Below are 27055 nucleotides of genomic sequence, written 5' to 3'. Positions count from 1 at the left end.
AGGACTCCGGGTCTATTCTCGATGGAGCTTAGAGGGGGGATCTGATTGAAACTTACAGAATACTGAAAGGCCTGGATAGAGTGGACGTGGGGAAGATGTTTCCATTAGTAGGAGAGACTAGGACCCGAGGGCACAGCCTCAGAGTAAAGGGAAGACCTTTTAGAACAGAGATGAGGAGAAACTTCTTTAGCCAGAGAGTGGTGAATCTATGGAATTCATTGCCACAGAAGGCTGTGGAGGTCAGGTCATTGAGTGTATTTAAGACCGAGATAGCTAGGTTCTTGATTGGTGAGGGGATCAAAGATTACGGGGAGAAGGCAGGAGAATGGGGTTGAGAAACTTATCAGCCATGATTGAATGGCGGAGCAGACTCGATGCGCCGAATGGCCTAATTTCTGCTCCTATGTCTTATGATCTTATAATATCTTATGTGGCTCAGTGTCACATTTTGTTTTATAATGCTCCTGTGAAGCTCCTTGGCACATCTAATTAAGCTAAAGGCACTAAATAAACCGTTGATAACTATCACCGTATACTCTGGATATGGTAGTTCAACAGGTGAAAAAGTGAAAACCACAACTCCCAGGGAGGACCTCTCTCATTCACAACAGGAGCTCCAACTCCCCACACTATTTCTACACAATTCTTTTGTCACATGAATTTCCATGCAGCAGTCCAGCATTTTTTATACCACAGGAGCAGGGTGAAAGCAATTCATGTCATATATTAAGCAACATTTGGTTTAGTTTGCAAAAAAGCCTCTAGATATATATGCAATGCATACCATAATAAATATATGATAAGAAATTCATCCAGTCAAACCTAGGCTATGTATATAAACAACACTCACGTTTTTTCTTCCTTCTATTGGAGCTGGGGGATAAAAGGCCATTGTGTTGTCCACTTTCTGTTCAGATTCATGCGAAGGACTGTATTTAACACTTTTCTTTCTCATTCTTTTTGCTCTGTGAGATACTGGTATTTCTACTTCTTTGATGACTGGAGGTTGCTCTTCAGAATCCTTTGCATCCTCTGTTTCCACCTCACTGCAGATTGATGATTCAAACATCATCTTTCCATTCATAACCATCTTAGTTATCTTTAACTTTAATTCTGGAGAACCATTTTGTGTAGAATCAGATACTGGAGAAGTGCGTCTGCCTTCATCAACTGCACAACAATCCTGGGTAGGGGAGCCCTCAGGGGATTCAGACCACTGTTTTGACTCTGGGGACTCAGAAAACCGAGTAGGAATCATAGAAGCCAGATCTTGAAGTCTGCGCAATGGAATATAGGGTGGTGCTGAAATATGTCCATTAAATGCAGGCTGTGCACCACCCTGTGAATCAGTGGACAACTGAACAGCACTTCTGTCCTGCAGATTACAGCACTCTTGTTCACAGATATTCTGTCCTGACCTGCAGCCTGTATCATTGCTCTCAGAAACACTGAAACCCAATGAATTTGAAAACTGTTGTGGATTAGCAAAAGGCAATCCACTGCCCACCGTTAGTTCATATCCACAGGCATGATCCATCTTGCCCTAGAGTCAACCTAATAGAGAAGAAAAAATAACTGGTTATAGAACAGTCAAACCAAAAAAGCTTTAATGTTAAAGATATCAGTGCACACAAAACAATAATTACCAAGCCTCAAAGGTTATTTAGAAGACTTCACAAGACTAAGAAATAGAAGCAGCAGTAGGTCATTTGGCCCCTCAAACTTATTCTGCCATTCAACAAGATTATGCCTGATCTGACTGTGGCCTTCACTCCACTTTCCAGCCTGCCCCTCATAACCCTTAACTAACTTGCAGAAAAAAATCTGAATATATTTGAGGCTGAGAGAGACAATGACCCAACCACCATGCTTCTCCAGGGCAGAGAATTCTAAAGACTAATGGCTCAGAAGAAATTCCTTCTCATCTCAGTCTTATAATGGGAGACCCCCTATTTTTAAACTGTGCCCCATAGATTCCTCTCAGCATTGACACTGTCAAGCATCTCAGAATCTCATACTTCAATATCATCTCTCATTCTTCTAAACTCCAATAAGTATAGATCTAACCTTTCCTCATAAAGCAACCCCTTCATCCCAGAAATCCACCTATTCAACTTTCTCTAAATTCTTCCAACACAAGCAAGGAGACGAAAACTGTACACAGGACTCGATGTGAGCTCACCAATGCCCTGTATTGCTTTAGCAAGACATCCCTACTTTTATACTCCATCCCCCTTGCAATAATGATGGCTACAAAAGGTGTGTCCAATTTGCCTTCCTAATTACTTGCTGTACCTGCATGTTAAGTTTCTGTGATTCGTGTACAATCCCTAAAATGGCAAGAATTCAAAATCACTTTCGGCACTGATGAGCTGACCATATACCATCACAAAACCATATTCTGACACCTCACACTTAAGAATCCATAAATCAGCAAAATACAGTTCCAAAGGACAATTCTTACCATAGCATGATTCTAGAAAAGCAACACAGTCACAATGCACTGCATCCAGTGTCACTGGACAATGACAAAAGAATTAATCCCATCATTTATTCTAAATTGAGTTATAGAATTTACCACAATTTATGTATTCTCTGGCAAAAACATATAAGATGGATTAGTAAAGTGCATTAATGAAACCCAACAGTAATGTCAATTCCAGGTAAATGTTCCAAAGTCCAGACTGTTGTAAATTATTTTGATATATATGGATCATAATTTGGGAAAAAAAATAGACAATACTTAAAAGTCTCAATTTCTGATCTCATAAACCTTAAATAACTTATTTTAACAAAAATCAAATGAAACACTCTGTTTCTTGAGAAACAATAGGTCCCAATCTCATGTCCTTTCAAACTACTTGAGACAATGTACATTTCCAACCAGGCTCACTTTACCAACGCTGGCCTATTTTATCTACAGAATTTAAAGCACAATTTGCCAAGGTTTCTTCAGAGCACTTCCCAAAACAGTAACCTTCGTCACCGAGGAGGACAAGAGCAGCAGGTGCAAGTGAACATCACCACTGCAAGTGAACATCACCACCTCCAAGCTCCTTAAATCACACACCATTCTGACTTGGCATATAGCCATTCCCTCACTGTTGCTGAGGGAAAATCCTGGAACTTCCTACCCAACAGCATTGTGGGAACACTTCAATAGCTGTTCAAGAAAGGCCGCCATCGTCTCAAGGCAACTAGGAATGGGCAACGAATGCTGGTTTTGCCAGTGAAACTTCCATCCTTAAAACAAATTCAAAACAGTCTGAAGGATATTGATGTGGAATGGATAATTACTCTAAGGCATGCTTTATGCTACAATCTACAAATTACTTAAAGATTTTGCAGGGAATATCCCATTTGGAGATGACATCAAAATACATCTTTCCTAGTACTAATTGGGAGGTCTTGTGGTGAGTGGGTAGTGCCCCTGCCTCACAACCAGAAGTTCTGGATCCGAGACCCACTCCAGGATTTGATGGCCACAAAAGATGTGTCCATATTGTGGTCAAACAGGTTGATTATCGACCTAGAATCCTTTCAATAAACTTATGGCAGACAGTAAGAGTGAGAGAATCTCTTGGTCAGCCATACTTGAAGCGGAGTGGCACCCCTCAAGCTTTAGCCTCTGGTGACAGGCTAGAGACGGGTCCCAGGAAAACCTAGCTACGGAAACAGATGTAAGATGTGCTTCATCTGTTTCATGCATCTCTAGATGCGGAAAGAAAAGAAGAAATGGTACTGATTGCCTGACAGATTTCCACTCCAGTGTAACAAATGTAAATACATAATTTGCCCTTTAACTGGACAGTGTAACCTTATGATCACTTCCTCAAGTCAAACCCTGGATCAACCCAAGGCAAATCCTCCAGGAGACTACCTGTTATGCCAGATACACATCAGCTGTCTTTAAGGGAGACACATACATTTACATCAATATTTTCTTCTTAAAATGTTAAGTGTTTTGGCTTAATGATAACATCCTCATCTTTGAGGTAGAGGTTATGGGTTCAAATCTCACTCCACGAAGGCTGATATTTCAGTAAAGTACCAAGTTACTGTTGCATTGCTAGAAGTGCCATCTTTGGATAAGGTGCTAAGCCCAGTGCCCATATGACTAGACATAAAAAGTCCCATGCCACTATTCAGAGAAGGGCAGCATAAGTCTCTTGGTGTCCTGGTCAACAATTATCCCTGAAGACCTTTGAAAACCAGTTATACTAGTCACATATTTCATTGCAGTTGAGGAACATTGCTGTGTCTGAATTGCCGCTACATTTCCCTACATTACAAGTGTTTACACTTAAAAGTACCTTCAATGTTTAAAGGATGATACACGCTGCCGTAGCAAGATGAAAAGCTTTGGCAACATGTCTCTCTTTTCAGCAATATTCAAGCTCTGTACTACCAAATGAATGTTTAAAAGTACTTCACTGGTTGTGAAATACTTTGGAAAATCCAGAAGTCATGAATGACACCATGTAAAATCTTTATTATAGATTAGCAGGGACCCACAAAATATATGCAGTCAAATCAATATCCTTATTGCAACAGTACTCCTTTAAATTCAGGATTTCTAGTTGTTCTTTCACCAAAGACCAACAGATTCAGAACTTTTCATTCTAGAAAAAGCTACATAAAACTGCCTGCATGTAAAAACAGGCCCAGGAATACAAGTACAAACTTTGTCAAGACTCTTGCTTTTGGGAACTTTTGAAAAGACAGGTTTATATATGATGGGTTCAATTTATTCAACACTATTTTCTTGAAATATGCCCATTATAACTTCAGCATCTATCATTGAAGTAATCAGCTTCCTGCCTGCCAATCTTGTTCATGACAAAGTCCTTGTTTAGATTTCAAGTTTTGTGGCAACATTATAACAGCTCCTTCCTCGAGTCCAAGTTTGTGCGGTGGCATGTCCATTGGAGATAGATTGTGTAGAACCAAAACAAAAACAAAATTACCTGGAAAGACTCAGCAGGTCTGGCAGCGTTGGCGGAGAAGAAAAGAGTTGACGTTTCGAGTCCTCATGACCCTTCAACAGAACTAGGTGAATCCAAGGAAGGAGTGAAATATAAGCTGGTTTAAGGTGTGTGTGTGTGTGTGTGTGTGTGTGTGTGTGTGTGTGTGTGTGTGTGGGGGGGGGGGGGGGGGGGAAGAAGAGAAGTGGAGGGGGGTGGTGTGGTTGTAGGGACAAACAAGCAGTGATAGAAGTAGATCATCAAAAGATGTCACAAACAACAGAATAAAAGAACACATAGGTGTTGGTGATAGTATATACTATCATCTTTGCCTATAGAATCAATGCTGATATATTCTTTTAATTCATCTGACAGCTTTTCTAAAACTTTTTCACCCAAACCTAGTGAATTTTCATTTTTAACTTTTGAACAACAAGTTATATAAAATAACTGGCCTGCCATTTTGCCACACTTAACCAATTCCATCATTTCATCCACTCCTTCCATCTTCCAATGACATCCCCACTCCATTCTTTCCATCCTCAGGGGAACACTTTCTCCAGCCAGCGTAACTTTGTTGTTGGGCACTCATTACCTTCCATTTTCTTTGTTCTCAACCAACCACTGCCACCACCTACTGGCAGCTGTACATGTGCCACTCCTTAAACTGACTAATCAAAACAGTTCAGACAGATAAAAACTGAGCATTATTTTGGATGGCTTCTGTGTTGCCTATGCTGTTCCAGAATAAATACTAAATTTTAGTAACTTATCACATCTAAGAGCATTTTATTGGATGACAGACGGCATAATAGTCACCTTAGCCCAACAAATCTAGGAAGCTTCATCAATCCAGCAGTATAGAACAGAATTTGCACACATGCATGCACATTTACTGGAAACTTGCTGTACTGCTATCTTTTGAGCAGCTCGTCAATGCCCAAAGCAACCAATTGCCAATTTTCAAAAGGAAATTGAATAGAAAAGGAGCTTGAAGGGATTAAAAAAGTGGGGCTATGGGGAATGAGCAGGAGAGTGGGATCAATAGGATAGCTCTTTCAAGGAGCCAATACAGGCAAAATGGACTAAGTGCCATCCTGTACTATTATGATTCCATGAAAATATGCAGCCCTATATTACAAAAACAGGTTTTTTTTTAACAACTCCACTTATCCCAAACATGAGTCCCAGAAGATATGGGCTAAATTACTTTCTAAAACCTGCAGCAGAGAAGGCAGAAAATGACCTAACACTGAATAACTTCAGCACAAAATGAAGTATTTAAGGCACAATTTAGAATGATTCATTTCCATGACATGTTTCCACCCACTCATGATTGAATTTCCCACTCTGTCACATACCTTTAAAGCAAAGAGTTACCAGTGAAACAAATATCAACTACTAAGGCTAAACAAGGGAACACTTGCAGAAAGTTCAGGCTAAATCTAGACACACATTAAAGGAGCACATTGATGGCAAACAATTTATTTCTTAATAACAAGATGCAAACAAAAAATACTCTGTAAAATGATGATTCAGACCCAGGCTCGTAAAAAAAATCAAACGAAAAGCTCATTATGCTCAAAAAGCTCATATTTTTTTAAAAAAGCAAATTCAGTATATCCTTTGACAATAACTTCCAAACCTGTGATCTCTACTGCTGAGAAGGACAAGGACAGCAGATGCATAGGAACACCACAACCCTCAAGTTTTCCTCCAATCCACACACCACCTCGACTTGGAACCATATTGCCTTTCCTTGAATGTTATTGGGTCAGAATCCTGGAACTCCCTCCCTAACAGCACTGTGGTTGTACCTACACCACATGCAGCGGCTCAAGAAGGCGGCTGATCAATCTCCTTCTCATGGGCAACTTGGGATGGACAATAAATGCTGGCCTAGCCAACAACGGCCACATATCGTGAAAGAATAAAAAACAGTAAGTATTCACAAACCATTCACATTCAGTCAATTCACAGGATTCCATGAAGATGGATTTTGGCTCAGATCAGGAAGTAGAATCAGTTTGGATGGAGATTAAGAATAGCAAGGGTCAGAAAACACTGGGGGAGAAGTTAGTTGTCCCCCATTGGACACAGCATTAAACAAGTGTTACCCCTGCATCATATGCCTGTAAATTTGAGGAAGATGGGCATTTTTACTTTTAAAAGGCAATATGGAGTATGGCCATGTCATGAAGAGATGTTAATATCTATAATGTTATAGGAATTTTTTTAATAGAGTTTAGTGGTGTTTGTCTATGTGTCTTAATTGGATTAAAGCCAGCTAGTCTGGGTGCTTTGATGAATAGTAGTTTGAGATGTTAATTAGATAAACGCAAGGAGAAGATGATAAAGTGTAAATTTGCATTTGTTAAATAAACTATTCAAAAGGATGGGTAAAATCTTGCACCTATCCGGGAGATGCTAAGCAATGTGTTTATATTACTAATAAAATTAGTGGGATGAAAATGTTGTTAGATGTGCCATTAAAAGCCTAGGATACCATGAAAAATTTACATTCAAAGGAAAAGCTAGGTATAAACAGAAAGAAGTGTGTGTGTCAGAGGCATTTAAGATCTGACCAGCCTGTAAGCCTACACTGTATGGGCAAAGGAACCAAACTGCAAAGAAGTTCATTTTGAATTAAGGTCAAATGTGTTTTGCCTGGTGTCTGTTTAAAGTCTATGGGTTATTGTTGCCTTGGTGAAGATTTACCTGGGAATGATTAATTTGGGGATTTGTTTGAAAGTTATTATAGTAGTAATTTGTAAACATGTGCATGTATTTAATTTGTTGTTAAATAAATAAATGTTTAATTTAGTTTTATATTAAAAAACCTTTGGAGGCTCGGTTTTATTCCTGAATTCAGAGTTGCACCTCAAACATACCAATTGAAAATATAGGTTATGACAGCTGTTCAAGTTTCCCCCTGGGACTTAAACAATTCAGCCTTTACCAACTGCTGTCAATTTAACTTGGCAAGATGTACTCCGAGGTGATGGGGGTGGGGGATGATGGGGGGTTGACTCATGTCTGGGCATGCCTCTGGGAAGTCACTAAAAAGAAAAGCACCGTTTGAGGACGTTCCATTGAAGTGACATCAGAATGCAACAAATCAATTCTGGAGTCAACAGTTACTAGTATTTACATGTTTACTGAAGCTATTTACAATAGCTGCCCAAACTATGGTATTTCAATTTGCAGACACGAAGGTGGGTATGAAGGAAACCACTTTAGCAGAAGGTGCAAATGGCCAACATTCATTCCTACTGTATGGGCAATGGAAACATCGATACTGTGGTCACATCACAGAAATTGGTTCATGATAGGGAATACCTTACAAATTCACAAGGACAGCCCATAGCAGTCAGTCTGGGATTGGGAGATTTCAGAACGAAGTCATCTCACCCTGCAAAAAGAAGAACCCTGCCTAGAAAAGCCACCACAACTAGAGAAGTAAGGTCAATTCATTTTGCCTGCAAGATCATATTTATCAATACAGGGGCTCAACCACAACTTCAACTGGAAAAGCCAGAAACCTGCTGTTGCTTGGAATAAATGATTGCGAGTTCACCACCAGAAACCTCTAGTCTCCATTTTTTATTCAGCGAACTACAAGAGAATTCTCAGGCATGCAACATTTCCAAATGCCATCTTGAACTAAGTAATAGAGATTTCTCAGACTCTTCACAGCACAGGAGACCATTCAGCCCATAGTATCTACATCTGCTCTCCAAATGAGCAATTCGCCTAGATCCATTCCCCTGCCTTCTCAACTTAACCCTGCACATTCTCTCTTTCCAGATAACAGTCTAATTTCCTTTTGAGTGCCTCAACTGAAACTGCCTCCACCACGCTCTCAGGCAGTACATTCCAGACATTAACCACTGCTGCACAAAAAAGTTTTTCCTCATGGAGCTTTTGCCAATCTGTGCCCTCTCGTGCCAAAGACCCCCAAAGCCAAGATCCTCGAAAGTGGCTATGCAACAAAATGGGTAATTAAAATGGAACAGGAAGTTAATTAACACTTCTAAAGATATCAGTGCATGCTGCCTCTTTTTTTGTAATCACCTTTTCTTCTGTCTATATCGTGTGTGAATGAGGAGTGGGTGTTGTGACAGTTACATTTCGGGTGTTGAGAACATAAACACTTATTCTTTCCTCTAATTTAAACTTGCAAGAAAGACCGTCGTGTCCGTTCTTGAGTCACAGCACTGAAGGGGTTAAAACACCCCCTTCTCTAAAATACATCTTGTTGCAGTCATTCGAGAGGTGGGAAAGGGGAAAAATTATTCCACATCTCTCTCCTGTCTGAAATGGAAGTAATTATTGGAGCTTGCAACAAAGGCAATGAAATAACTATGGAGGACTTTAATCGTCATGTAGACTGGGTCAATCAAATTGGCAAAGGTGGCCAATGTTTTCGTGATAAGTTTCCTGGAACAATACATTGTGGAACCAACTAGGGATAAAGCAATTTTAGATCTAGCATTGTTGAGGCAGGATTAATTAGCAATCCCATTGTAAAAGATCCACTGGGAAATAGTGACCATATTACAACTGAATTTCATATTAAGTTTTAAAATAACATACTCTAATCACAAGAATCTTAAAGTTAAACAAAGCCAATTATACTGGTGTGAGGGAACAGCTGACTAAGGTTGACTGGGTAAATAGACTAAAGGTACAGCAATTTAAAAAAAATAGGAAACATTTAAAGAAACAATTTAAAACGTTCAAAAATATATTAGGAAGAAAGATCTGTTGTGGCTTCCTATAGAAGTTAAGGATAGTATTAGATTAAAAGAAGAGACTTATACTGTTGCAAAACATAAGGATTAGAAATGCTTAAGAAACCAAAAGGCGGCTAAAAGTTGATAATTAAAAAGGAAAAAGTAGAATGAGGGTAAACTAGCCAGGAATATAAAACCAGATTTGCAAGTGTATAAAAAGGAAGATAGCTAAAGTAAATGGTCCATTGGCAGGAGAAATTAGCACAAGGAATAAGGAAACGGCAGAGTCAAAGGCACAAAATATTTGTTCAGTCTTCACAGCATAAGACATACTGGAAATACAGGGTAAGCTAGGGGCTAATAGGAGTGAAGAAATTAAAGGTAATTAAAATCAGAAAAAACGTACTGAAGAACTTAAGGGACTAAAATCCAACAAATCCCCTAGGTCCCAATGGCCGACATTCTCAGGTTCTAAAAATAAAAAGAGATAGCTACAGAGATAGTGAAGGCACTACGATTTTTCAAAACTCCCCAGATTCTGGAAATGGTCCCAGCAGATTGGAAGCTAGTAAACGTAACACCAACGTTCAAGAAAGGAAGAAGAGAGAAAACGGGACTACAGGCCAATTAGCCTGACATCAGCCATCAGGAAAATGCTGAAGTCTATTAAGGAAGTCCTAACAATGCACTTAGAAAACTATAGTATGATGATTAGACAAAGCCAATATGGTTTTATGAAAGGGTTCATAAAGGGTTCATGCTTGACAAATTTGAGGTTTTTTAAAGAAAATAACTAGCAGGGCAGATAGAAGGGAATCAGTAGATTAACGTTCCTGGATTTCCAAAAGGCATGAGATAAGGTGCCAAGCAAATGGTTAATACACATTTCAAGGAGTTGGGGTTAATATATTAGCATGGATAAAGGATTGGTTAATGGACAGGAAGCAAAGAGTAAGGATAAACAGGACATTTTCAAGTTGGCAGGCTGCAACTAGTAAAAATGCGCAAGAATCGGTGCTGGGGCCTCAGCTATTTATTTACACTCTTGTCTCCAAGTCATTAATATAATGTATCCAGGTTAGCTGATGATACCAAGCTGATGGGAATTCAAGCTATGAGGAGGACACAGGGGCTGGAAAGATAGACAGATTAAATGAGTGGGCAATAAGATAGCAGATAAGAGTACAACGTGGAGAAGTGAGAGATTATTCACTCATATAGCAAGAATAAAAAAGCAGAGATTTTTTTTAAAGCCATGAAACTTATAAATGTTGATGCTCAGAGGGACCTGGGTCTACTTGCACAAGGAACACATGTTAGCATGTAAGTACAGCAAGCAATTAGGAAGGCAAATGGAATGTTGGCCTTTATTGCAAGGGGATTGGAGTACAATAAAGAAGAATTGATACAGTTGTACTAGGGAAATCACACCTGGAATACTGTGTGCAGTTTTGGTCTCTATAGTTAAGGATGGACAAGCTTTCATTGGAGGTGGTACTGCAAAGGTTCACTAGGTTGGTCCCTGGGATGAGAGGCTGGGTAAATTGGGTCTGTTTTCTAGCATTTAAAAGAATGAGGTGATCTTATTGAACCGTACAAGATTCTGAAGGGTTTGACAGGGAGACACAGATTGTTTCCTCTGGCTGGGGAATCTAGAACATTGGGGGCATAGGCTCAGTATAAGGGGCTGATCATTTAAGTCTGCAGGAGAAAAAATTTCATTCACCAAAGTGCTTTGAATCTTTGGAATAGTCTACCCCAGAGGGTAAATGTGGACGCAACATTTTTAAAACATATTTAAGGCTGAGAAAAACCGATTTTTGTGTCTCTCTCAGGGAATCAAAGAATATTGGTAGTGGGCAGGAAAGTAGGGTTGAAGCCAAAGATCAGCCATGATCACACTGAACCACGGAACAGGTTCGATGGGCCATATGGTCTACTCCTGCTCCTATTTCTTATGTTCTTATGGTTGCAGGCTTGCTCCATTTACCAAGTAACAAATCTTGGACTTAGAATCAGAATGGTTACAGCACAGAAGGAGACCACTTAGCCCATCATGTCCATGTCAGCTCTCTGTAGTTAGTCCCACTCCCCTGCCATTTCCTGATTTCCTTAAACCATAATTGTTCCTAGCCCCACAATTACGCAGTGCATTTCAAATCCTAACCACTTGCCAAGTAAAAAAGAGATTTTCCCCATGCCGCTTTTGTTTCTTTTGCCGAACATATTAAATCAGCGTCCTTCGGTTCACAACCCCTCCATCAATGGAAGCAGTTTCTCCCTATACAATCTGACCAGACTCCTTATGATTTTGAACACCTATTAAATCTCCTCTTAACCTCCTCACCTCCAAAGAAAACAGTCACAGCATCTCTAATCTGTCCTCATAACTGGAGTCCCTCATCCGTTGAACCACTCTCAAATCTTTTCTGCACCCTCTCCAATGCCATCACAGCATTTAGAAATTGCGGTGCCCAGAATTGGTCACAATACTCCAACTGAGGTTGAACTAGTTTTATATACAAGTTCGCTATAACTTCCTTGTTTTTGTATTCTAAGCCTCTATTTATAAAGCCAGAACCCTGTATGCTTCATTAGCCACTTTCAAAGATTTGTGCACTTTTAACCTCAGACCTCTCTGCTCCCATACCAACTTTAGAATTCTATCCTTTATTTTATATGGCTTTTCCTTATTCTTCCAACCAAAGCAGCACTTCACACATCTCCACACTAAATTTCCTTTGCCACATGCCTGCCATTTTACCAGCATGTTTATGTCCTCTTGAAGTGTATCACTATCCTTCTCACTATTCAAATGCTTCCAAGTTTTGTGCCATCTGAAAATGTTAAAATTGCACCCTACACATCTGTCTAGCTCAACTGCCTCCTCTTTCACTAAGACTTTGGCACCAGCTTCTTCTTTAAAGACAGGTGCATGTATATCATTGGTACCTCATTCTTTATGTACCTTGTTTCTCCTCAATAATGTTCCATCTTGGTTCCCACTCCCTGCCAAGTTAGTTTAAACCCTTCCCAATAGCACTAGCAAACTGCCCCGGAAGGACATTGGTCCTGGTACTATTGGAGTGCAACCCGTCTAGCCTGTACAGGTCCCATCTTCCCCAGAAGCGGTTCCAAAGTCCCTGGAATTTATAGTCTTCCATCCTGCACCAATTCTTCAGCCATACACTCATCTGCACCATCCTGTCACTTCTATACTCACTAACATGTGGCACAGGCATAATCCTGAAATTAGTACCTTTTTGAGGTCCTGCTTGCTAATCTCCTTCCTCGCGTCCCTAAATTCTAGCTATTACGCTGATAGGTCGTGGTCCATATCTCTCTGGCTGTTTGCCCTCCCCCTCAGTGTTTTGCAGCTGCTCAGTGACATCACTGGCTCTGGCACCAGGGAACCATCATGGACTTTGCCAGCAGCCACAAACACCTGAATGTTTGCCTAACTATGGAATCCTGGCGCTGTTGCTTTCCCAATCTTCCTCCTGCCTCCTTAAAGAGCTGAGCTCCGTGACATCATAGACTTGGCTCCGGCTGCACTCCCCCACAGGAACTATTATGTTCGCCAGTATTCCAAATTGAATGGTGGGCAATGAGGTGCACTCAAGGGACTCATGCACTACCTGACTGTCCTCATACATCCCTTCCCTCTCTGTCTGCACACCCTTAAGCAACAGGGTAAAAACAGGAAAAAAAAGCAGACAATAAACACAAGTTTCAGAAAGGCAGACTAAGATTGGAAACAGAAAGCCTCGCTAATGTTGTATGTCTTTAGTTAACCAGACACAGATAACAAAGCACTTATGCAGACTTACATTATCTCACCCAACAAAAATCCAATACATTTTGTATTTAACATTTAACTGCAAGGACTGTTTAAATTCAAAGACTCATCCAGGGGCCTAAGCAGGGAGATAGAAGCTAGCCACTGGTAGCTGCTGAAGATACTTAAGGAAACTAGCTCAAAATGTTTTATTCTGTACCTGGACTCAGTTAGCCCCTTTGTTTCAGAACTTATAAATTCAAACATTCTCAGTGCAACCTAGCACTGAGTATGACCTCAACAGAGTGCTAGGAGTTTGGTGAGCTGAGGGAATTCGGTGAGGAGAGGAGGGAGGTACTCCTTTGCTTTTTCTAACTTTTTCACCCTGGAGGAATTGGTTCTGCCTCTGCTACAGGAGAAAAAGTTAGTTGTTTGGCAAGTATCTGGTGAGTGATTAAGGTTTATTCTATTCCCAAGGTTTAAAATTGTACAGGAATTTATGGTCAGATTAATAATATACAAATTTATATTTAACTAAATGAATTAAATAATTAAGTAATGTATTAAAACAGAAGGAAGGCAGGACAGGTGATGTGTCATGGCTGTAGCATATGAGAGTTCCTGGATACTAGTGTAATCCAAGGTAAACATGTCTGAGTGTCTGCGGCTTGAGGAGCATCAGCTTAGGATCACTAAGCTGGAGGCTGAGCTGTGGACACTGTGGCACATAAAGAAAGGGGAAGTCACCTGGACGCTATATACCAGGAGGCAGTCACACTCCTTAGGATAGGGTCTTCTGATTTGGAAGGTAAGTATAGGACAAGAGGGTGTGACTGCAGCCGAGGCAGGAAAGGGGACCCAGAGGGCAAGAGTGCAGGGGTGTCAGCCTCTGCAATTATCCAGCAGGTTCAAGGTTCTTTCAACTTGTTTGGATGAGAGTGGGGGCTGCAAGGCGGACAAATGGACTGACCATGGCACTGTGCCATTCAAGTGGGGGGACTAAGAGGAATGTAGTGGTAGCAGGGGACAGTATAGTGGGGGTTTGATACTGTTCTTTGTAGCAAAGAGTGAGACTCCAGGCAGCTATGTTGCCTGCCCAGTGCCAGGGATCGGGACATTTGCTCAGGGCTGGAGTGGACTTAGTGAGAGGGGAGAATCCAGTTGGTATGCTCCATGTAGGTACCAACAGCATAGGCAGAATGAGGAAGGAGGTCCTGCATACTCAGTATGAGGAGCTGGGCAGCAAATTAAAAAGCAGAACCTCAAAAAGGTAATAATCTCTGGATTAAGTCACGTGCAAATGAATGATTAGTGAGGGAAAAGTGGGTTCCAGTTCATGGGGCACTGGCACCAGTACTAGGAAGCGGTGGCTGTACCGTTGGGACGCTCTACAACTGAACGCTGCTGTGGCTGGTGTTCTAGCGAGCCGCATAACTATGGAAGAAGAAATGGTTTTAAACTAATAGTGGGGGCAAGGGTGTGGGAAGATGTGGTAAAACAAAGAGCAGAGACAAGTGTGAGGAACCCGTTTTTGAAAAACAATTGAAGGACATTGAATTTTGGACATTCTTCCTCCCAAGTTATTTTTAAAAGTTTGCAATATTAATTCCATTCTTCAAGAAACCATGGGTCAAGATAGGTGTCCAGCAGGGAACACCTGGAGAGGGAAAGAGATACTTTGTATATCCAAATTAACAAAGTACTGCTGTTGTGAGGCTAAAGACTCTTGCTGATTGGTTAAAAACACCCGGCCTAAGAGAAGTATTCTTTGAACGTAGTCTCTAAAATTCTGTGTGCCTTAGAAGCAGGCTGCAAGAAAAATATTCTTTCCCACCTTTGTGTTTAACCTTCCTCAGAAACATCTCTTCGGGTTAACTCAACTGCTTTTGTCACAGTTTGCAAAGTTGTGATAAGAAAGAGTTATCAAGGACAGTTTCACCAAAAAATGCAACTGAAAGAACTTCCAGATCTATTGTGACCAGAATTCTCATCAACACCGTCGAAATCTTTTCACATTTTATCCTTTTAAAAGTAACATTCCCATACTCTAGCCTCTGCAGGGGATTGTGTTTGTTTTGTCCTGTTTTTGTGTTTGTGTGAGAGTGTATAGGGGTTTGAATATCTGTTTTTATAAAAAGGGGAAAATCATTACATTTCTAAACTACAGCTTGTAAGTTAACCAGTTTATTAACTTGTTTTTAAAAAGCATTTGTTTTTATAATAAATCCTTTTTTTTAACTGAAAGAAGCCTGGTTAGTGCCCTTTTATGCTGGGAACAACAGTGTGAAAGGTAACAAGTGGCCAGCTTTGTGAGCAAATTAAACATTTAAACTATTGTTACAGCCTGTGGAGAAGTAGGGCTAGAATTGACCATACACCACTCCTATCACAGTCCGTAACACAAGGCAAGAGAGAAAGGTACTGAAATGGGAAGTGATAAACACACCGTGATAGGAAGGGACAGAGTACAAATCTAAGAATAAATCAGCAGATAAGGCTATACGTTACAAAAATAATAAAACAACAAAGCTAAAGGCTCTGTATCTGAATGCACAGAGTATTTGAAACAAAATAGATGAACTAAGAGTTCAAACAGAAATAAATATGTACCATCAGATAATCATTACAGAGACATGGTTTCAGGATGACATAGATTGGGACCTGAATATTGAATGGTACATGACATTTAGGGAGGACAGGAAGTTAGGAAAAGGTGGAGGGGTGGTTCTGTTAATTGATGATAGTATGAGCACATTAGAGACTGTGACCTAAGTTCAGGAATGTAGAAGCAGTATGGGTTCAGATATGTTTAAGGCAAGAAGTCACTTGTGGGAGTAGTGTACAGGCCCCCTAAATGTAACCACACATTAGGATAGAGTATAAAGGAAGAGATAATGGCAGCTTGTCAGAAAGGTACAGCAATAATCATGGGAGACTTTAATCTATACATATGTATATATATATATATATATATATATATATACTGGATATACTGGGGCGTGGATGAGCTCATAGAATGCTTTCAGGATAGTTTCTTAGAACGGCACATTCTGGAGCCAACCAGGTAGCAGGCTATAACAGACCTGGTATTGTGCAACGGGATAGGATTAATTAATAACCTTAGTAAAGGCAGCCCTAGCTAGCAGCGATCATAAAATGATTTGAATTTTACATTCAGTTTGAGGGAGAGATAAGTGGGTCCAAGATAAGTAATTATGAGGGCATGAAAGTAGAGCTAGCTAAAGTAAACAGGCAAATGAGGTTAAGGGATAGGTCGAAACAGATGCATTGGCAAACATTTAAATGGATATTTCATAATACACAGAAGATGCATTCCAATAAGAAAGAAAAATTCCAACCATCTGTGGTTAACCAAAAAAGTTAAAGATAGTATCAACTTTAAAGAAAAAGCATATAATTGCACAAAGAGAGGTGACAAGTCAGAAGATTGGACAGAATATAAAGAACAAAAGGATTAATAGGGAGGGAAAAACTGGAGTACGAGAATAAGCTAGCTAAAAAGGTAACGACCGATAGTAAGAGTTTCTATAGATATTTAAATAAGAGTTAACAAAGTGAGCGTTGATCCTATAGAAAGGGAGTGTGCGGAACTAATAATGGAAATCAACGAGATGGTATATGAACTAAACACGTATTTTGCATCAGTCTTCACGATAGATGATACAAGTAACATCCCAGGAATAGCTATTCCATCAGAAATAGAAGGGAGAGAGGAACTCAGGAAAATTACAATCGCCAGAGAAGTGGTATTGTGCAAACTGTGGAGCTGCAGGCTGACAAATCCTCGGGTGCTAATGGACTGCATCCCAGGATCTTGAAAGAAGTAACTAGCAAGATAGTTGATGCACTGGTTTTAATCTTCCAAAACTCCCTAGATTCAGGGAAGGTTCCATTACATTGGAAAATAGCAAATGTAACTCTTTTATTCAAAAAGGAAGGGATACAGGAAGTAGGAAGGTACAGGCCAATTAGCCTAACATCTGCCATATGAAAGATGTTAGAACAGGGCACTTAGAAAAATTCAAGACAATCAGGCAGAGTCAACAAGGTTTCATGAAAGGGAAATCATGTTAAACCTATTTATTGAAGTTCTCTGTAATAGTAACATGTGCTGTGGATAAAGGGGAACTGGTGGATGTACTGTACTTAAATTTCCTGAGGGCATTTGATAAGGTGCCACATCAAAGGTTATTACAAAAAGTAAAAGCTCATGGTGTAGGGAGTAACATATCAGCATGGATAGAAGATTGGCTAGCTGACAGGAAACAGAGGGTAGGCATAAATGGGTCTTTTTTCTGGTTGGCAGGATGTAATGAGTGGTGTGCCACAGGGATCAGTGCTGGGACCTCAACTTTTTACAATTTGTACAAATGACGCAGATGAAGGGACTGAAGGTATGGTTGCTAAATTTGCTGATGATACAAAGATAGGTTGGAAAGTAAGTTGTGAAGAGGAGGCAAGGAGGCTATAAAAGGACACAGGTTAGTGAGTGGGCAAAGATATGGCAAATGGAGTATAATGTAGGAAAACGTGAAATTGTCCATTTTGGCAGGAAGAATAAAAAAAGCATATTTTCTAAATAGTGAGAGATTGCAGAGCTCTGAGATTGAGGGATCTAGGTGCCATAGCGCATGAATCACAAGAGGCTAGTATGCAGGTACAGCAAGTAATTAGGAAAGTTAATAGAATTTTATTGTTTATTGTGAGGGGAATTGAATACAAAAGTAGGGACGTTATGCTTCAGGTGTACACGGCACTGGTGAAGCCACACCTGGAGTATTGTGTACATATTGGTCTCCTTATTTAAGGAAGGATGCATTTGCATTAGAAGCAGTTCAGAGAAGATTTATTAGACCCATACCAAGAATGGGCGGATTGTCTTATGAGAAATGGTTTGACAGGTTAGGCTTCTATCAGCTGGAACTTAGAGTAAGAAGAGACCTGACCGAAACATAAGATCCAGAGGGGTCTTGAGAGGGTGGATGTGGAGAGGATGTTCCTTCTTTTGGGAGAATCTAGAACTAAGGATCACTGTTTAAAAATAAGAGTCGCTCATTTAAGACAGACATAAGCAGAACTTTTTTCTCTCAGAGGGTCGAGTGTCTTTGGAACTTTCTGCTTCAAAAGGCAATGGAAGCAGAGTCTTTGAATATTTTTTTAAGGCAGAGCTCGATAGATTTTTCATAAGCAAGGAGTGAAAGGTTATCCGGGGTAGGCAGGTATATGGAATTGAGGTTACAATCAGATCAGCCATGATCTTATTCAATGGCAAAACAGGCTCACGGACCAAGTGGCCTACTCTTGTTTCTAATTCTTATTTTCATATGACAAAATTAAGTAATATTTGGTGCTCAAGATTTCTTCCAAAGAAAACATTAACGTCTTAAAAATTTTAGCCCAACTTCTGGAATTTAAAAACAAAATCCTGCCCACTGGCTTTAAGAGTTAGCTGAGACAATGACCTAAATTTTGCAGTTAGGTGTACACTGGAACTTGGTGATTGGAACCCAAAAAAGCACCACACTCTTTAGAGGATCTGGGACCAGTGTGAACAGGGTAAATAACTGCATCTCCACAACCGGATTGAAGAATCCTTCCAGAGGTATGCAGAGTTTGAACAAGGTAGTATAAATTAGAAGTTAATTTAATGCCAAGACAGCTACAGGAAGCAAAATATAGAGGGAAAGACAGGATTGAAAGTGAGTAAACAAGGGAGACATAAAAGGGAGAAAAAAAAACATTCTATTTTCTAAATCTCCAATAATTAGGAACTAAAGGAATGGGAATCCATATTTGTAGAAGTTCATTTTCTGTGGCAGAGAGATTGCTTGGTAGTTTGAGGAGAGGCATAATGGTAATGTCACTGGATTAATAATCCAGAGGCCCAGGCTAATGCTCTGAGTACACTGCTTCAAATCCCACCACGGCAGCTGGTGGAATTTAAATTCAATACATAAATCTGCAATTAAAAAGCTCAGTCGCATGGTGACCATAAAATCGTTGTTGATTGTTATAAAGACACATCTGTTTCACTATGGTCCTTTAAGGAAGGAAATCTACTGCCCTTACCTGGTCTGGCCTAGATGTGATTCCAGATCCAAGCTATATGGTTGACTCTTAAATGTCTACTGAAATGGCCTGGCAAAGTACTCAAATGTATCAAATCGCTATAAAAATGAACAAAACCAGACTGATCGTCCAGCATCAACCTTGGCAACCACAAACAATGGCAACCTTGGCACCAGAAACAAATGCAAAATCAGTCTTGTCAATCCTGCAAACATGTGGGGGCTTGAGCCCAAATTGGGAGAGCTGTCCCACAGACCAGTCAAGCAACAGCCTGACACTCTCTGTAAGGTATGATTCCATGAATATGACTAACTCCCAGACCTCACCATCACCATCCCTGTCTGTGCATGTCTTGTCCCACCAGCAGGGCAGACCCACTAGAGGTAGTGGCACAATGGGAAATAGCTGGGAAGGAGTGACCCTGAGAGTCGTCAATTTTTGACTCCAGAGCCCATGAGGTCTCATGACATCAAAGCAAACATGGGCAAGGAAGCTTCCTGCTAATTACCACCTACCTCCAACCACCTCCCTTGGCCCTCAACTGATGAATCAGTACTCCATATTAAACAGCACTTGGATGAAGCACCAAGGGTAACAAGGGCACAGAAGGGGGAACCTCAATGTCCATCACTAAGTGTGGCTCAGTGGCACCACGACTGACCGAGCTGGCTGAGTCCTAAACGATATAACTGATGGACTAGGGCTTGCAGCAGGTGGTGAGGGAGCCAAGAGAGCAAAACCTACTTGACCTTGTCCACTCCAATCTACCTGTTGCAGGATGCATCAGTGACAGTCCTTGCAGAGACAAAGTCCTGGCTTCATACTGAGGATACCGTCCATTGTGTTGTGTGGCACTACCACTGTGCTAAATGGGATAGACTGAACAGATCTAGCAACTCAAGACTGGGCAACCAAGAGGCAATGTGGGCCATCATCATTGTATTCATTGACCTCATTACAGCCTAGGTCCAAACATGGACAAAAGAGCTAAACTCCAGCAGGTGAGGCAAGAGTGACTGCCCTTGACATCAAGGAGCTCTAACAAAACTGGAGGCAATGAGAATCAGGGACAAAATTCTCCACTGGATGGAATCATACCTAGCACAAAGGAAGATGGTTGTGGTTGTTGGAGGTCAAGCATCCCAGTTCCAGGACATCACTGCAGGAGTTCCTCAGGGTAGCGTCCCAGGCCAAAATATCTTCAGCTGCTCCATCTATGACCTTCCCTTCATCATAAGGTCAGAAGTGGGGATAATCGCTGATGATTTCACAATATTCAGCACCATTCACGACTCCTCAGATAACGAAGCAGTCCGTGTCCATACTTAGTAAGACCTGGGCAACATTCAGCTTCGGCAGATAAGTGGCAAGTTACATTTGCGCCACACAAGTAGGCAATGACCATCTCCAACAACAGAGAATCTAACCATCTATTCCTGACATTCAATGGCATTACCATCATTGAATCCCCCACCATCAACATCTTGGGGGTAACCATTGACCAGAAACTGAACTGAACCAGCCACATAAATACTGTAACTACAAAAGCAGGTCAAAGGTTAGGAATTCTGTCGTAAGTGATACACTTCCTGACTCCCCAAAGCCTGCTTACATCTACAAAGCACAAGTCAGGAGTGTGATGGGTGGAATACATATGGAGGAGCTGGATTAGGTTATTCACTGAAGGATTGTTTCCATTGGCCAGGGAGTCTAAAACACAGGGACCCTGTCTCAGGCTAAGGGACAATCATTTAGGACTGAGATGAAGAGCAATTACTTCATTCATGTTTGCGAATCTTTGGAATTCTCTACCCCAAATGGTTGTGGATGCTCCATCATTGGCTGAGACAGACGGATTTTGGGCCTTGCAGGGAATTAAGAGATATGGGGAGTGGATGGGAAAATAGGAGTTGAAGCCCAAGATCAGCCATGATCGTATTGAATAGCGGAGCAGGCTCAACGGGCCATGTGGTCTAATCCTACTCCTACTTATGTTACTCTCCAATTATCTGAATGAATGCAGTTCCAACAACACTCAAGCAGCTCTATCATCCAGGAAAAAACAGCTTGGTTGATTGGCATCCAGCACCTTAAACATTCACTCCATTCACCACTGACGAACAGTGGCAGTAGTGTGCATCATCTACAAGATGCACTGTAGCAACTCACAAAGGCTCTACCCAGTGACGCCAACATCTCGCGAATGAATAAAAGCATTAAGACTTGATGGATTCTCCCATTGCTTTGACAGATCAGTGTTCTGGAAGGAGACCAATTGCTCACTGTCTAGCATGGTGTTGTCTCATGTGTTGTTAAGCCAAATCTTGATTTGCAGATCCAACAGCAAATATTACACATGAAGTCACTGTTGGAGGGATGGGTGAAGACGTTGGCTTTGTGGCATGCTCGCTTGTTCTGTAGGGACTGGACTCTGTTCTCAAATGTTGATATTGCTTGATAACAGATTTCTCCATTTGAAACTGTCCAGAGCTGTTTTTCCCTCATGTAGTTGGGTTCAAATTACTGGCTCAGAGATTGGCTTTCAAGGTGTTTTTATATGAGTTTAGGGCGGCCTATGGTGCTCAGCTGACTGTTAAATACTACCTTTGGCATGAAGGAATCCTCCATGTGTACCACATGGCCAACCCAGTGAAACTGAGCTCCCTTGAGCATAAACCTTGATACCAGGTATGCAGTACCTTGCAAGAACTGGTGTTAGGGATTTTCTCACGCTACTTATGTTGCAGACAAATCTTAAGCAGAAAAGGTGCAATGCATCAAGCTGCTTCATGTGATGCCAGTAGATTGTCCATGCCTCACAGCTATAGAAAATGAGATGCGTGAACATTGCTTGACAGACTTTGATCTTTGTTTTGAGACAAAATCCATACTCTCTCTAAAGCCTATGTTTGAGCATGCTGAATGTTGAGCTTGCTTTTGCCAGGTGATGGGCGACTTCATCATCCAACATGGTGTTGTTGGATAGGACACTCCCAAGTTAGCAGATCTTCTTAAGAGTTGAGGGGTATATTGTTGATTGTGACTATGGTGTCTCGGAGTTTTTAGGCCCGGAGTTGGTTCGTACAAAATCTGTCTTTTCAGAGTTATTGAAAGGCTGAAATGTTCTGAGGCTTGGGCAAAATGGTCCACAAGTAGCTGGATGTCTCCACTGGAGTGTATGCTATTACAGTAGTTAGTCATTGACAAACAGGAGTTAATTTAGTAGCTGATCTGTGAACTTTATGCGAGCCTTTGCCATCTGTCCCAAGCCAAACGTGTACTCTCATGTTGAGATCTTTGAGTGCATGCAAAAGCATGCACAAAAAGGTAGATGTCAAACAGAACTGGATCCATTAAGTGGCCTTCCTTGGTGCTACTGGTGTCAGGAAAGGCACCTGGTGAGGCAACCATTCTGCAACACACTGGCCATTGTGCATCATAAAATGAGTGGATGACCCCAATCATCTTTTCAGGATAGTCATGTTTATACAACACCTTCCACTGGCCTTCACAGTTTACTGTATTGAAGGCCTTGGTCAGTTCAATGGACACTTAGTAGAGATTCTTGTTCTGTTTATAGGACTTTTCTTGAATTTGACACACTGCAAATATCATGTTGACTGTTCCTCATCCAGCACGAACGTTGCACAGATTCCAGGTGTGCCAAATCTCTAAGATGAGTGACAACCCTGTTGACAATAGACCATGGAAAAACTTTTCCTGCTGTGGAAGAAGTGAAATACCACGATGATCGTCACAGATGGATTTCTTCCCTTCCATTCATATAGGCAAGTTATAGAAGCACCCTTTGTAATCTTAGGCACAACATCCTGGTTCCAGATTAAGCAAAAGAGACTCGTGAGTTTCCAAACCATGTGAGCTCCTCCATACTCAACGCTTCAGGTAGAACATTGGTGTTTCCACTTGATGAGTCCAAAGACATCAGATGCCAAGTGATGAGTCACATCCCTCAACTTCTTCCAAAAATCTTTGATATTTGTTATTTTCTGAGATACCAGCATTTTTTTTCCAGTTTCTGACATTTGGCTGAGCCTTTACGATAGTTATGTCAAGCTTCCTCTGTGGTCCTCGTGTGTCATAGTGCTTTAGGCATTAGCTTAAAGGACAAGCTGATGGTCTGACCAGCATTCTTCAGATTGAGGTCATCGAGTAGTGCACACATCTTGAGATCTCACTGTCGTACAATAATGTAGTCCAACATGTGCCAATGTTTGGATTTGGGGTGCATCGTGTTGCTTTCATAAGTCTTTTTGGACTGATGGCAGCATTCTGTTAGTGGAAAATACCACTCACGTAGCCACTGCAACATTGTGCATGAATTTCAGCGCTGGTGCAATGTCAGGCACGTGGGCCATATATCCCAGCAACTGGCTGATCGAAACAAGTAGCATGTTCCTTCCGTTATTCATAGAAGGCAGAGTATTCAACCAACCAGTGTTTGCAAAACCCAAAATGTCTATTGTTAGATGTGATTCCACGATTCGGCAGCACACAGCACTTGAACATTCTCAAGTGCACTAATAGCTATACTAATAGTTAATTTAAGATAAATCAGTTGAACTCATAATGTGGTTCACTTACATGTGCTAGAAACAGCATACATTCATACGCAGGGACCTGTGCTCTACAAAAGGAATATATGTTCAAGCCTTGTGTCTTTTTTGAATTACCTGGGCATCCTATAGTTCCCAGTTGCTTTCTCCATGGCAACACCTCGGCCAATCAGAGTCGACTTGCCAATCAATCAGTACCCTTTCCTCCTGCAGTATAAATTGTTGTGATCATTTGAAATTGGACATTCTCACATTTGTCCCGATGAATGCAAGACAAAAAGCTTTGGCAATATGTCTCTCTCTTTTCAACTACACTTATGTAGTGCCTTTCATATAAAAGGACATCCCAAGGCATTTCACAGGAGCAACATAATGGAAAATATGACACTGAGCCACATAAGATATTAGGTGAGATGACTAAAACATTGTCAAATTAAGTCCATGGAAATTTTTTGCAACTTGGTCTATTATTTCTCCAGTACTATTTCTTTAATTGTATGGATTTAAGTTCCTCATCCTTGCTAGGCCTTTGGTTCCCCATAAAAAGTGTTTGTGTAATGACTGTTATTTTCCATTATATGTTCTATATACTTAGAAATATATTATATACACACCAACTTAATAGGCCTTTGTTACTTCCTGTCCATTCTTGACTTAATTACCCGAATGTAGACTGGGACAGTGGTCGTGTAAAGGGCAGAGAGGGACAAAAGTTCCTAGATTGTGTTCAGAAGAATTTTCTACAATCTTGGTGTTTCCGCATCCAAGAAAAGACGCACTGTTGGACCAGATTCTTGGAAATGAGGTGAGCCAAGTAGATCAAGTGTCAGTGGGGGGACATTTAGGAGACAGTGATCATTGTATTGTACGTTTTAGGATGATGATAGAAAAGGACAATAGGCAATCCAGAGTAAGAATAATTAACCGACTTCGATGGGGCAAGAACGGAGCTGGGTCAGATAGACTGGGATGAAAAATTGGCAGGAAAAACTATAGCTGAACAATGGGCTACCTTCAAAACAAAAATTGGTTCGGACACAGTCAAAATATATTCCCTTGAAAGGGAAAGGTAGGGCAAACAAATCCAGAGCTCCCAGGATGAAAAAGGGCATAGAAATTAAGATAAAGAAGGAAAAGTGCACTTGTGACAGGTGTCAGGTAGAAAACACAATTGAGAACCAAGAGAACCAATACAGAAGGTTCAGACAGGAGGTGAAAAAGCATATAAGAGAGCGAAGGGGGATTATGAGAAAAGACTGGCAGCCAACACAAAGGGGTATCCCAAAATCTTCTACAGGCATATAAATAGTAAAAGGGTGGTAAAAGGAGGAGGATTAGGCCGATTAGGGACCTAAAAGGGAATTTACACATGGGCGAAGAGGCCATGGCTGAGGTAGTAAATGAATATTTTGTATTAGTGTTTACCAAGGAGGTAGATGCTACCCAAGCCATGGTGACAGACAAGGAAACTGTCACTAGAAGGGCTCAAAATTGATAAGGATTGAGTGTTGAATAGACAGTCGGTATTTAAAGTTGACAAGGTACCGGGACTGGACAAGATGCATCCAAGGATATTGAAGGAAGTGAGGAGAAATTGCAGGGGCACTGGCCATAATCTTTGTGTTCTCTAGACTTAGGGGTGGTGCCAGAAGGCTAGAGAATTGAAAACATTACACCCTTGTTCAAAAAAGGATGCAAGGATAAGCCCAGCAACTACAGACTTGTCAATTTAACTTCAGTGTTGGGCAAGATTCTAGAAAGAATTATTTGGGATAGAATTAGTAGTCACATGGAAAAATATGGGTTGATAAGGAAGAGCCAGCATGGATTTCTAAAAGGGAAATCGTGTTTAACTAACTTGGGAGTTTTTTGAAGAAGTTACAGAAAAGGTCAATGAAGGTAATGCTGTTGATGTCGTTTACATGGACTTTCAAAAGGCATTTGATACAGTGCCACATAACAGACTTGTGAGAAAAGTTATAGCTCATGGAATAAAAGGGACAGTAGCAATGTGGATACAAAACTGGCTGAAAAATAGGAAGCAGGAGTAGTGGTCAATGTATATTTTTCAGGCTGCAGCAAGGTTTGTACTGGAGTTCCCCAAGGGTCGGTATTGGGACTCTTGCTTTTCCTGATATATATTAATGATCTAGATCTTGGTGTGCAGGGAACAATTTCAAAGTTTGCAGATGATATGAAGCTTGGGAATGTTGTGAACTGCAAGGACGATGGTGTGGAACTTCAAGAGGACACAGACAAGTTGGTGGAGTGGGCAGATAGGTGGCAGATGATGTTCAATGTGGAGAAGTATAAGGTGATCCATTTTAGTAGTGAGAACATGGACAGACAATATAAAATGAGTGAAATTTTGAAGGGGGTGCAAGAGCAGAAAGACCTGGGTATATGCGTGCATAGATCATTGAAGGTGGTAGGACAGGTGGAGAGAGCATTAACAAAGCATATAGTATCTTGGGGTTTATTAATAGGGGCGTAGAGTGCAAGAGCAAGGAGGTTATGCTGAATTTATATAAGGTACTCATTAGACCTCAGCTGGAGTTTGTGTATGGTTCTGGATACCACACTATAGAAAGGGTGTGAACACATTGGAGAGAGTGCAGAAGAGGTTTACAAGAATGGTTTCAGGGATGAGAAACTTCAGCTATTAGATTGGAGAGGTTGAGACTGTTCTCCTTGGAGAGAAGAAGGCTAAGAGGAGATGCGATAGATGTTCAAAATCATGACAGAGTAGGGAGAAACTGTTCCCACTCATAAAAAGGATCACAAACGAGAGGGCACAGATTTAAAGTGATTTGGAAAAGAAGTGGACGTGACCCGAGAAAAAACTTTTTACACAACGAGTGATTCGGATCTGGAATGCAATGCCTGGAAGCATGATGGAGGTAGGTTCAATCA

At 40.9% G+C, this 27055-nt stretch overlaps 1 protein-coding gene across 11 annotated transcripts in view; it reads right to left on the bottom strand.

The window, feature by feature from the left end:
- Positions 1-27055, bottom strand: part of LOC121280891 — a 270129-nt gene that overhangs the window by 226860 nt on the left and 16214 nt on the right. For 10 of the 11 annotated variants that reach the window (XR_005943756.1, XR_005943750.1, XR_005943755.1 and 7 more), the window contains one exon: positions 851-1554. Coding sequence is in view for 2 of the 11 variants with exons in the window: in XM_041193244.1 (XP_041049178.1) it covers positions 851-1537 (687 nt within the window). In the remaining 9 variants the exon portion in view is untranslated. Of the gene's footprint in view, positions 1-850; positions 1555-24259; positions 24287-27055 lie in introns of those variants that run through there. The other variant, XR_005943754.1, reaches the window with a different exon arrangement.

The sequence above is a fragment of the Carcharodon carcharias genome, chromosome 8, assembly GCF_017639515.1.
Source record: "Carcharodon carcharias isolate sCarCar2 chromosome 8, sCarCar2.pri, whole genome shotgun sequence".
NCBI classification, from domain to species: domain Eukaryota; kingdom Metazoa; phylum Chordata; class Chondrichthyes; order Lamniformes; family Lamnidae; genus Carcharodon; species Carcharodon carcharias.
The sequence above is the reverse complement of the archived record's forward strand: the minus strand, read 5'-3'. Positions and strand labels throughout refer to the sequence as shown.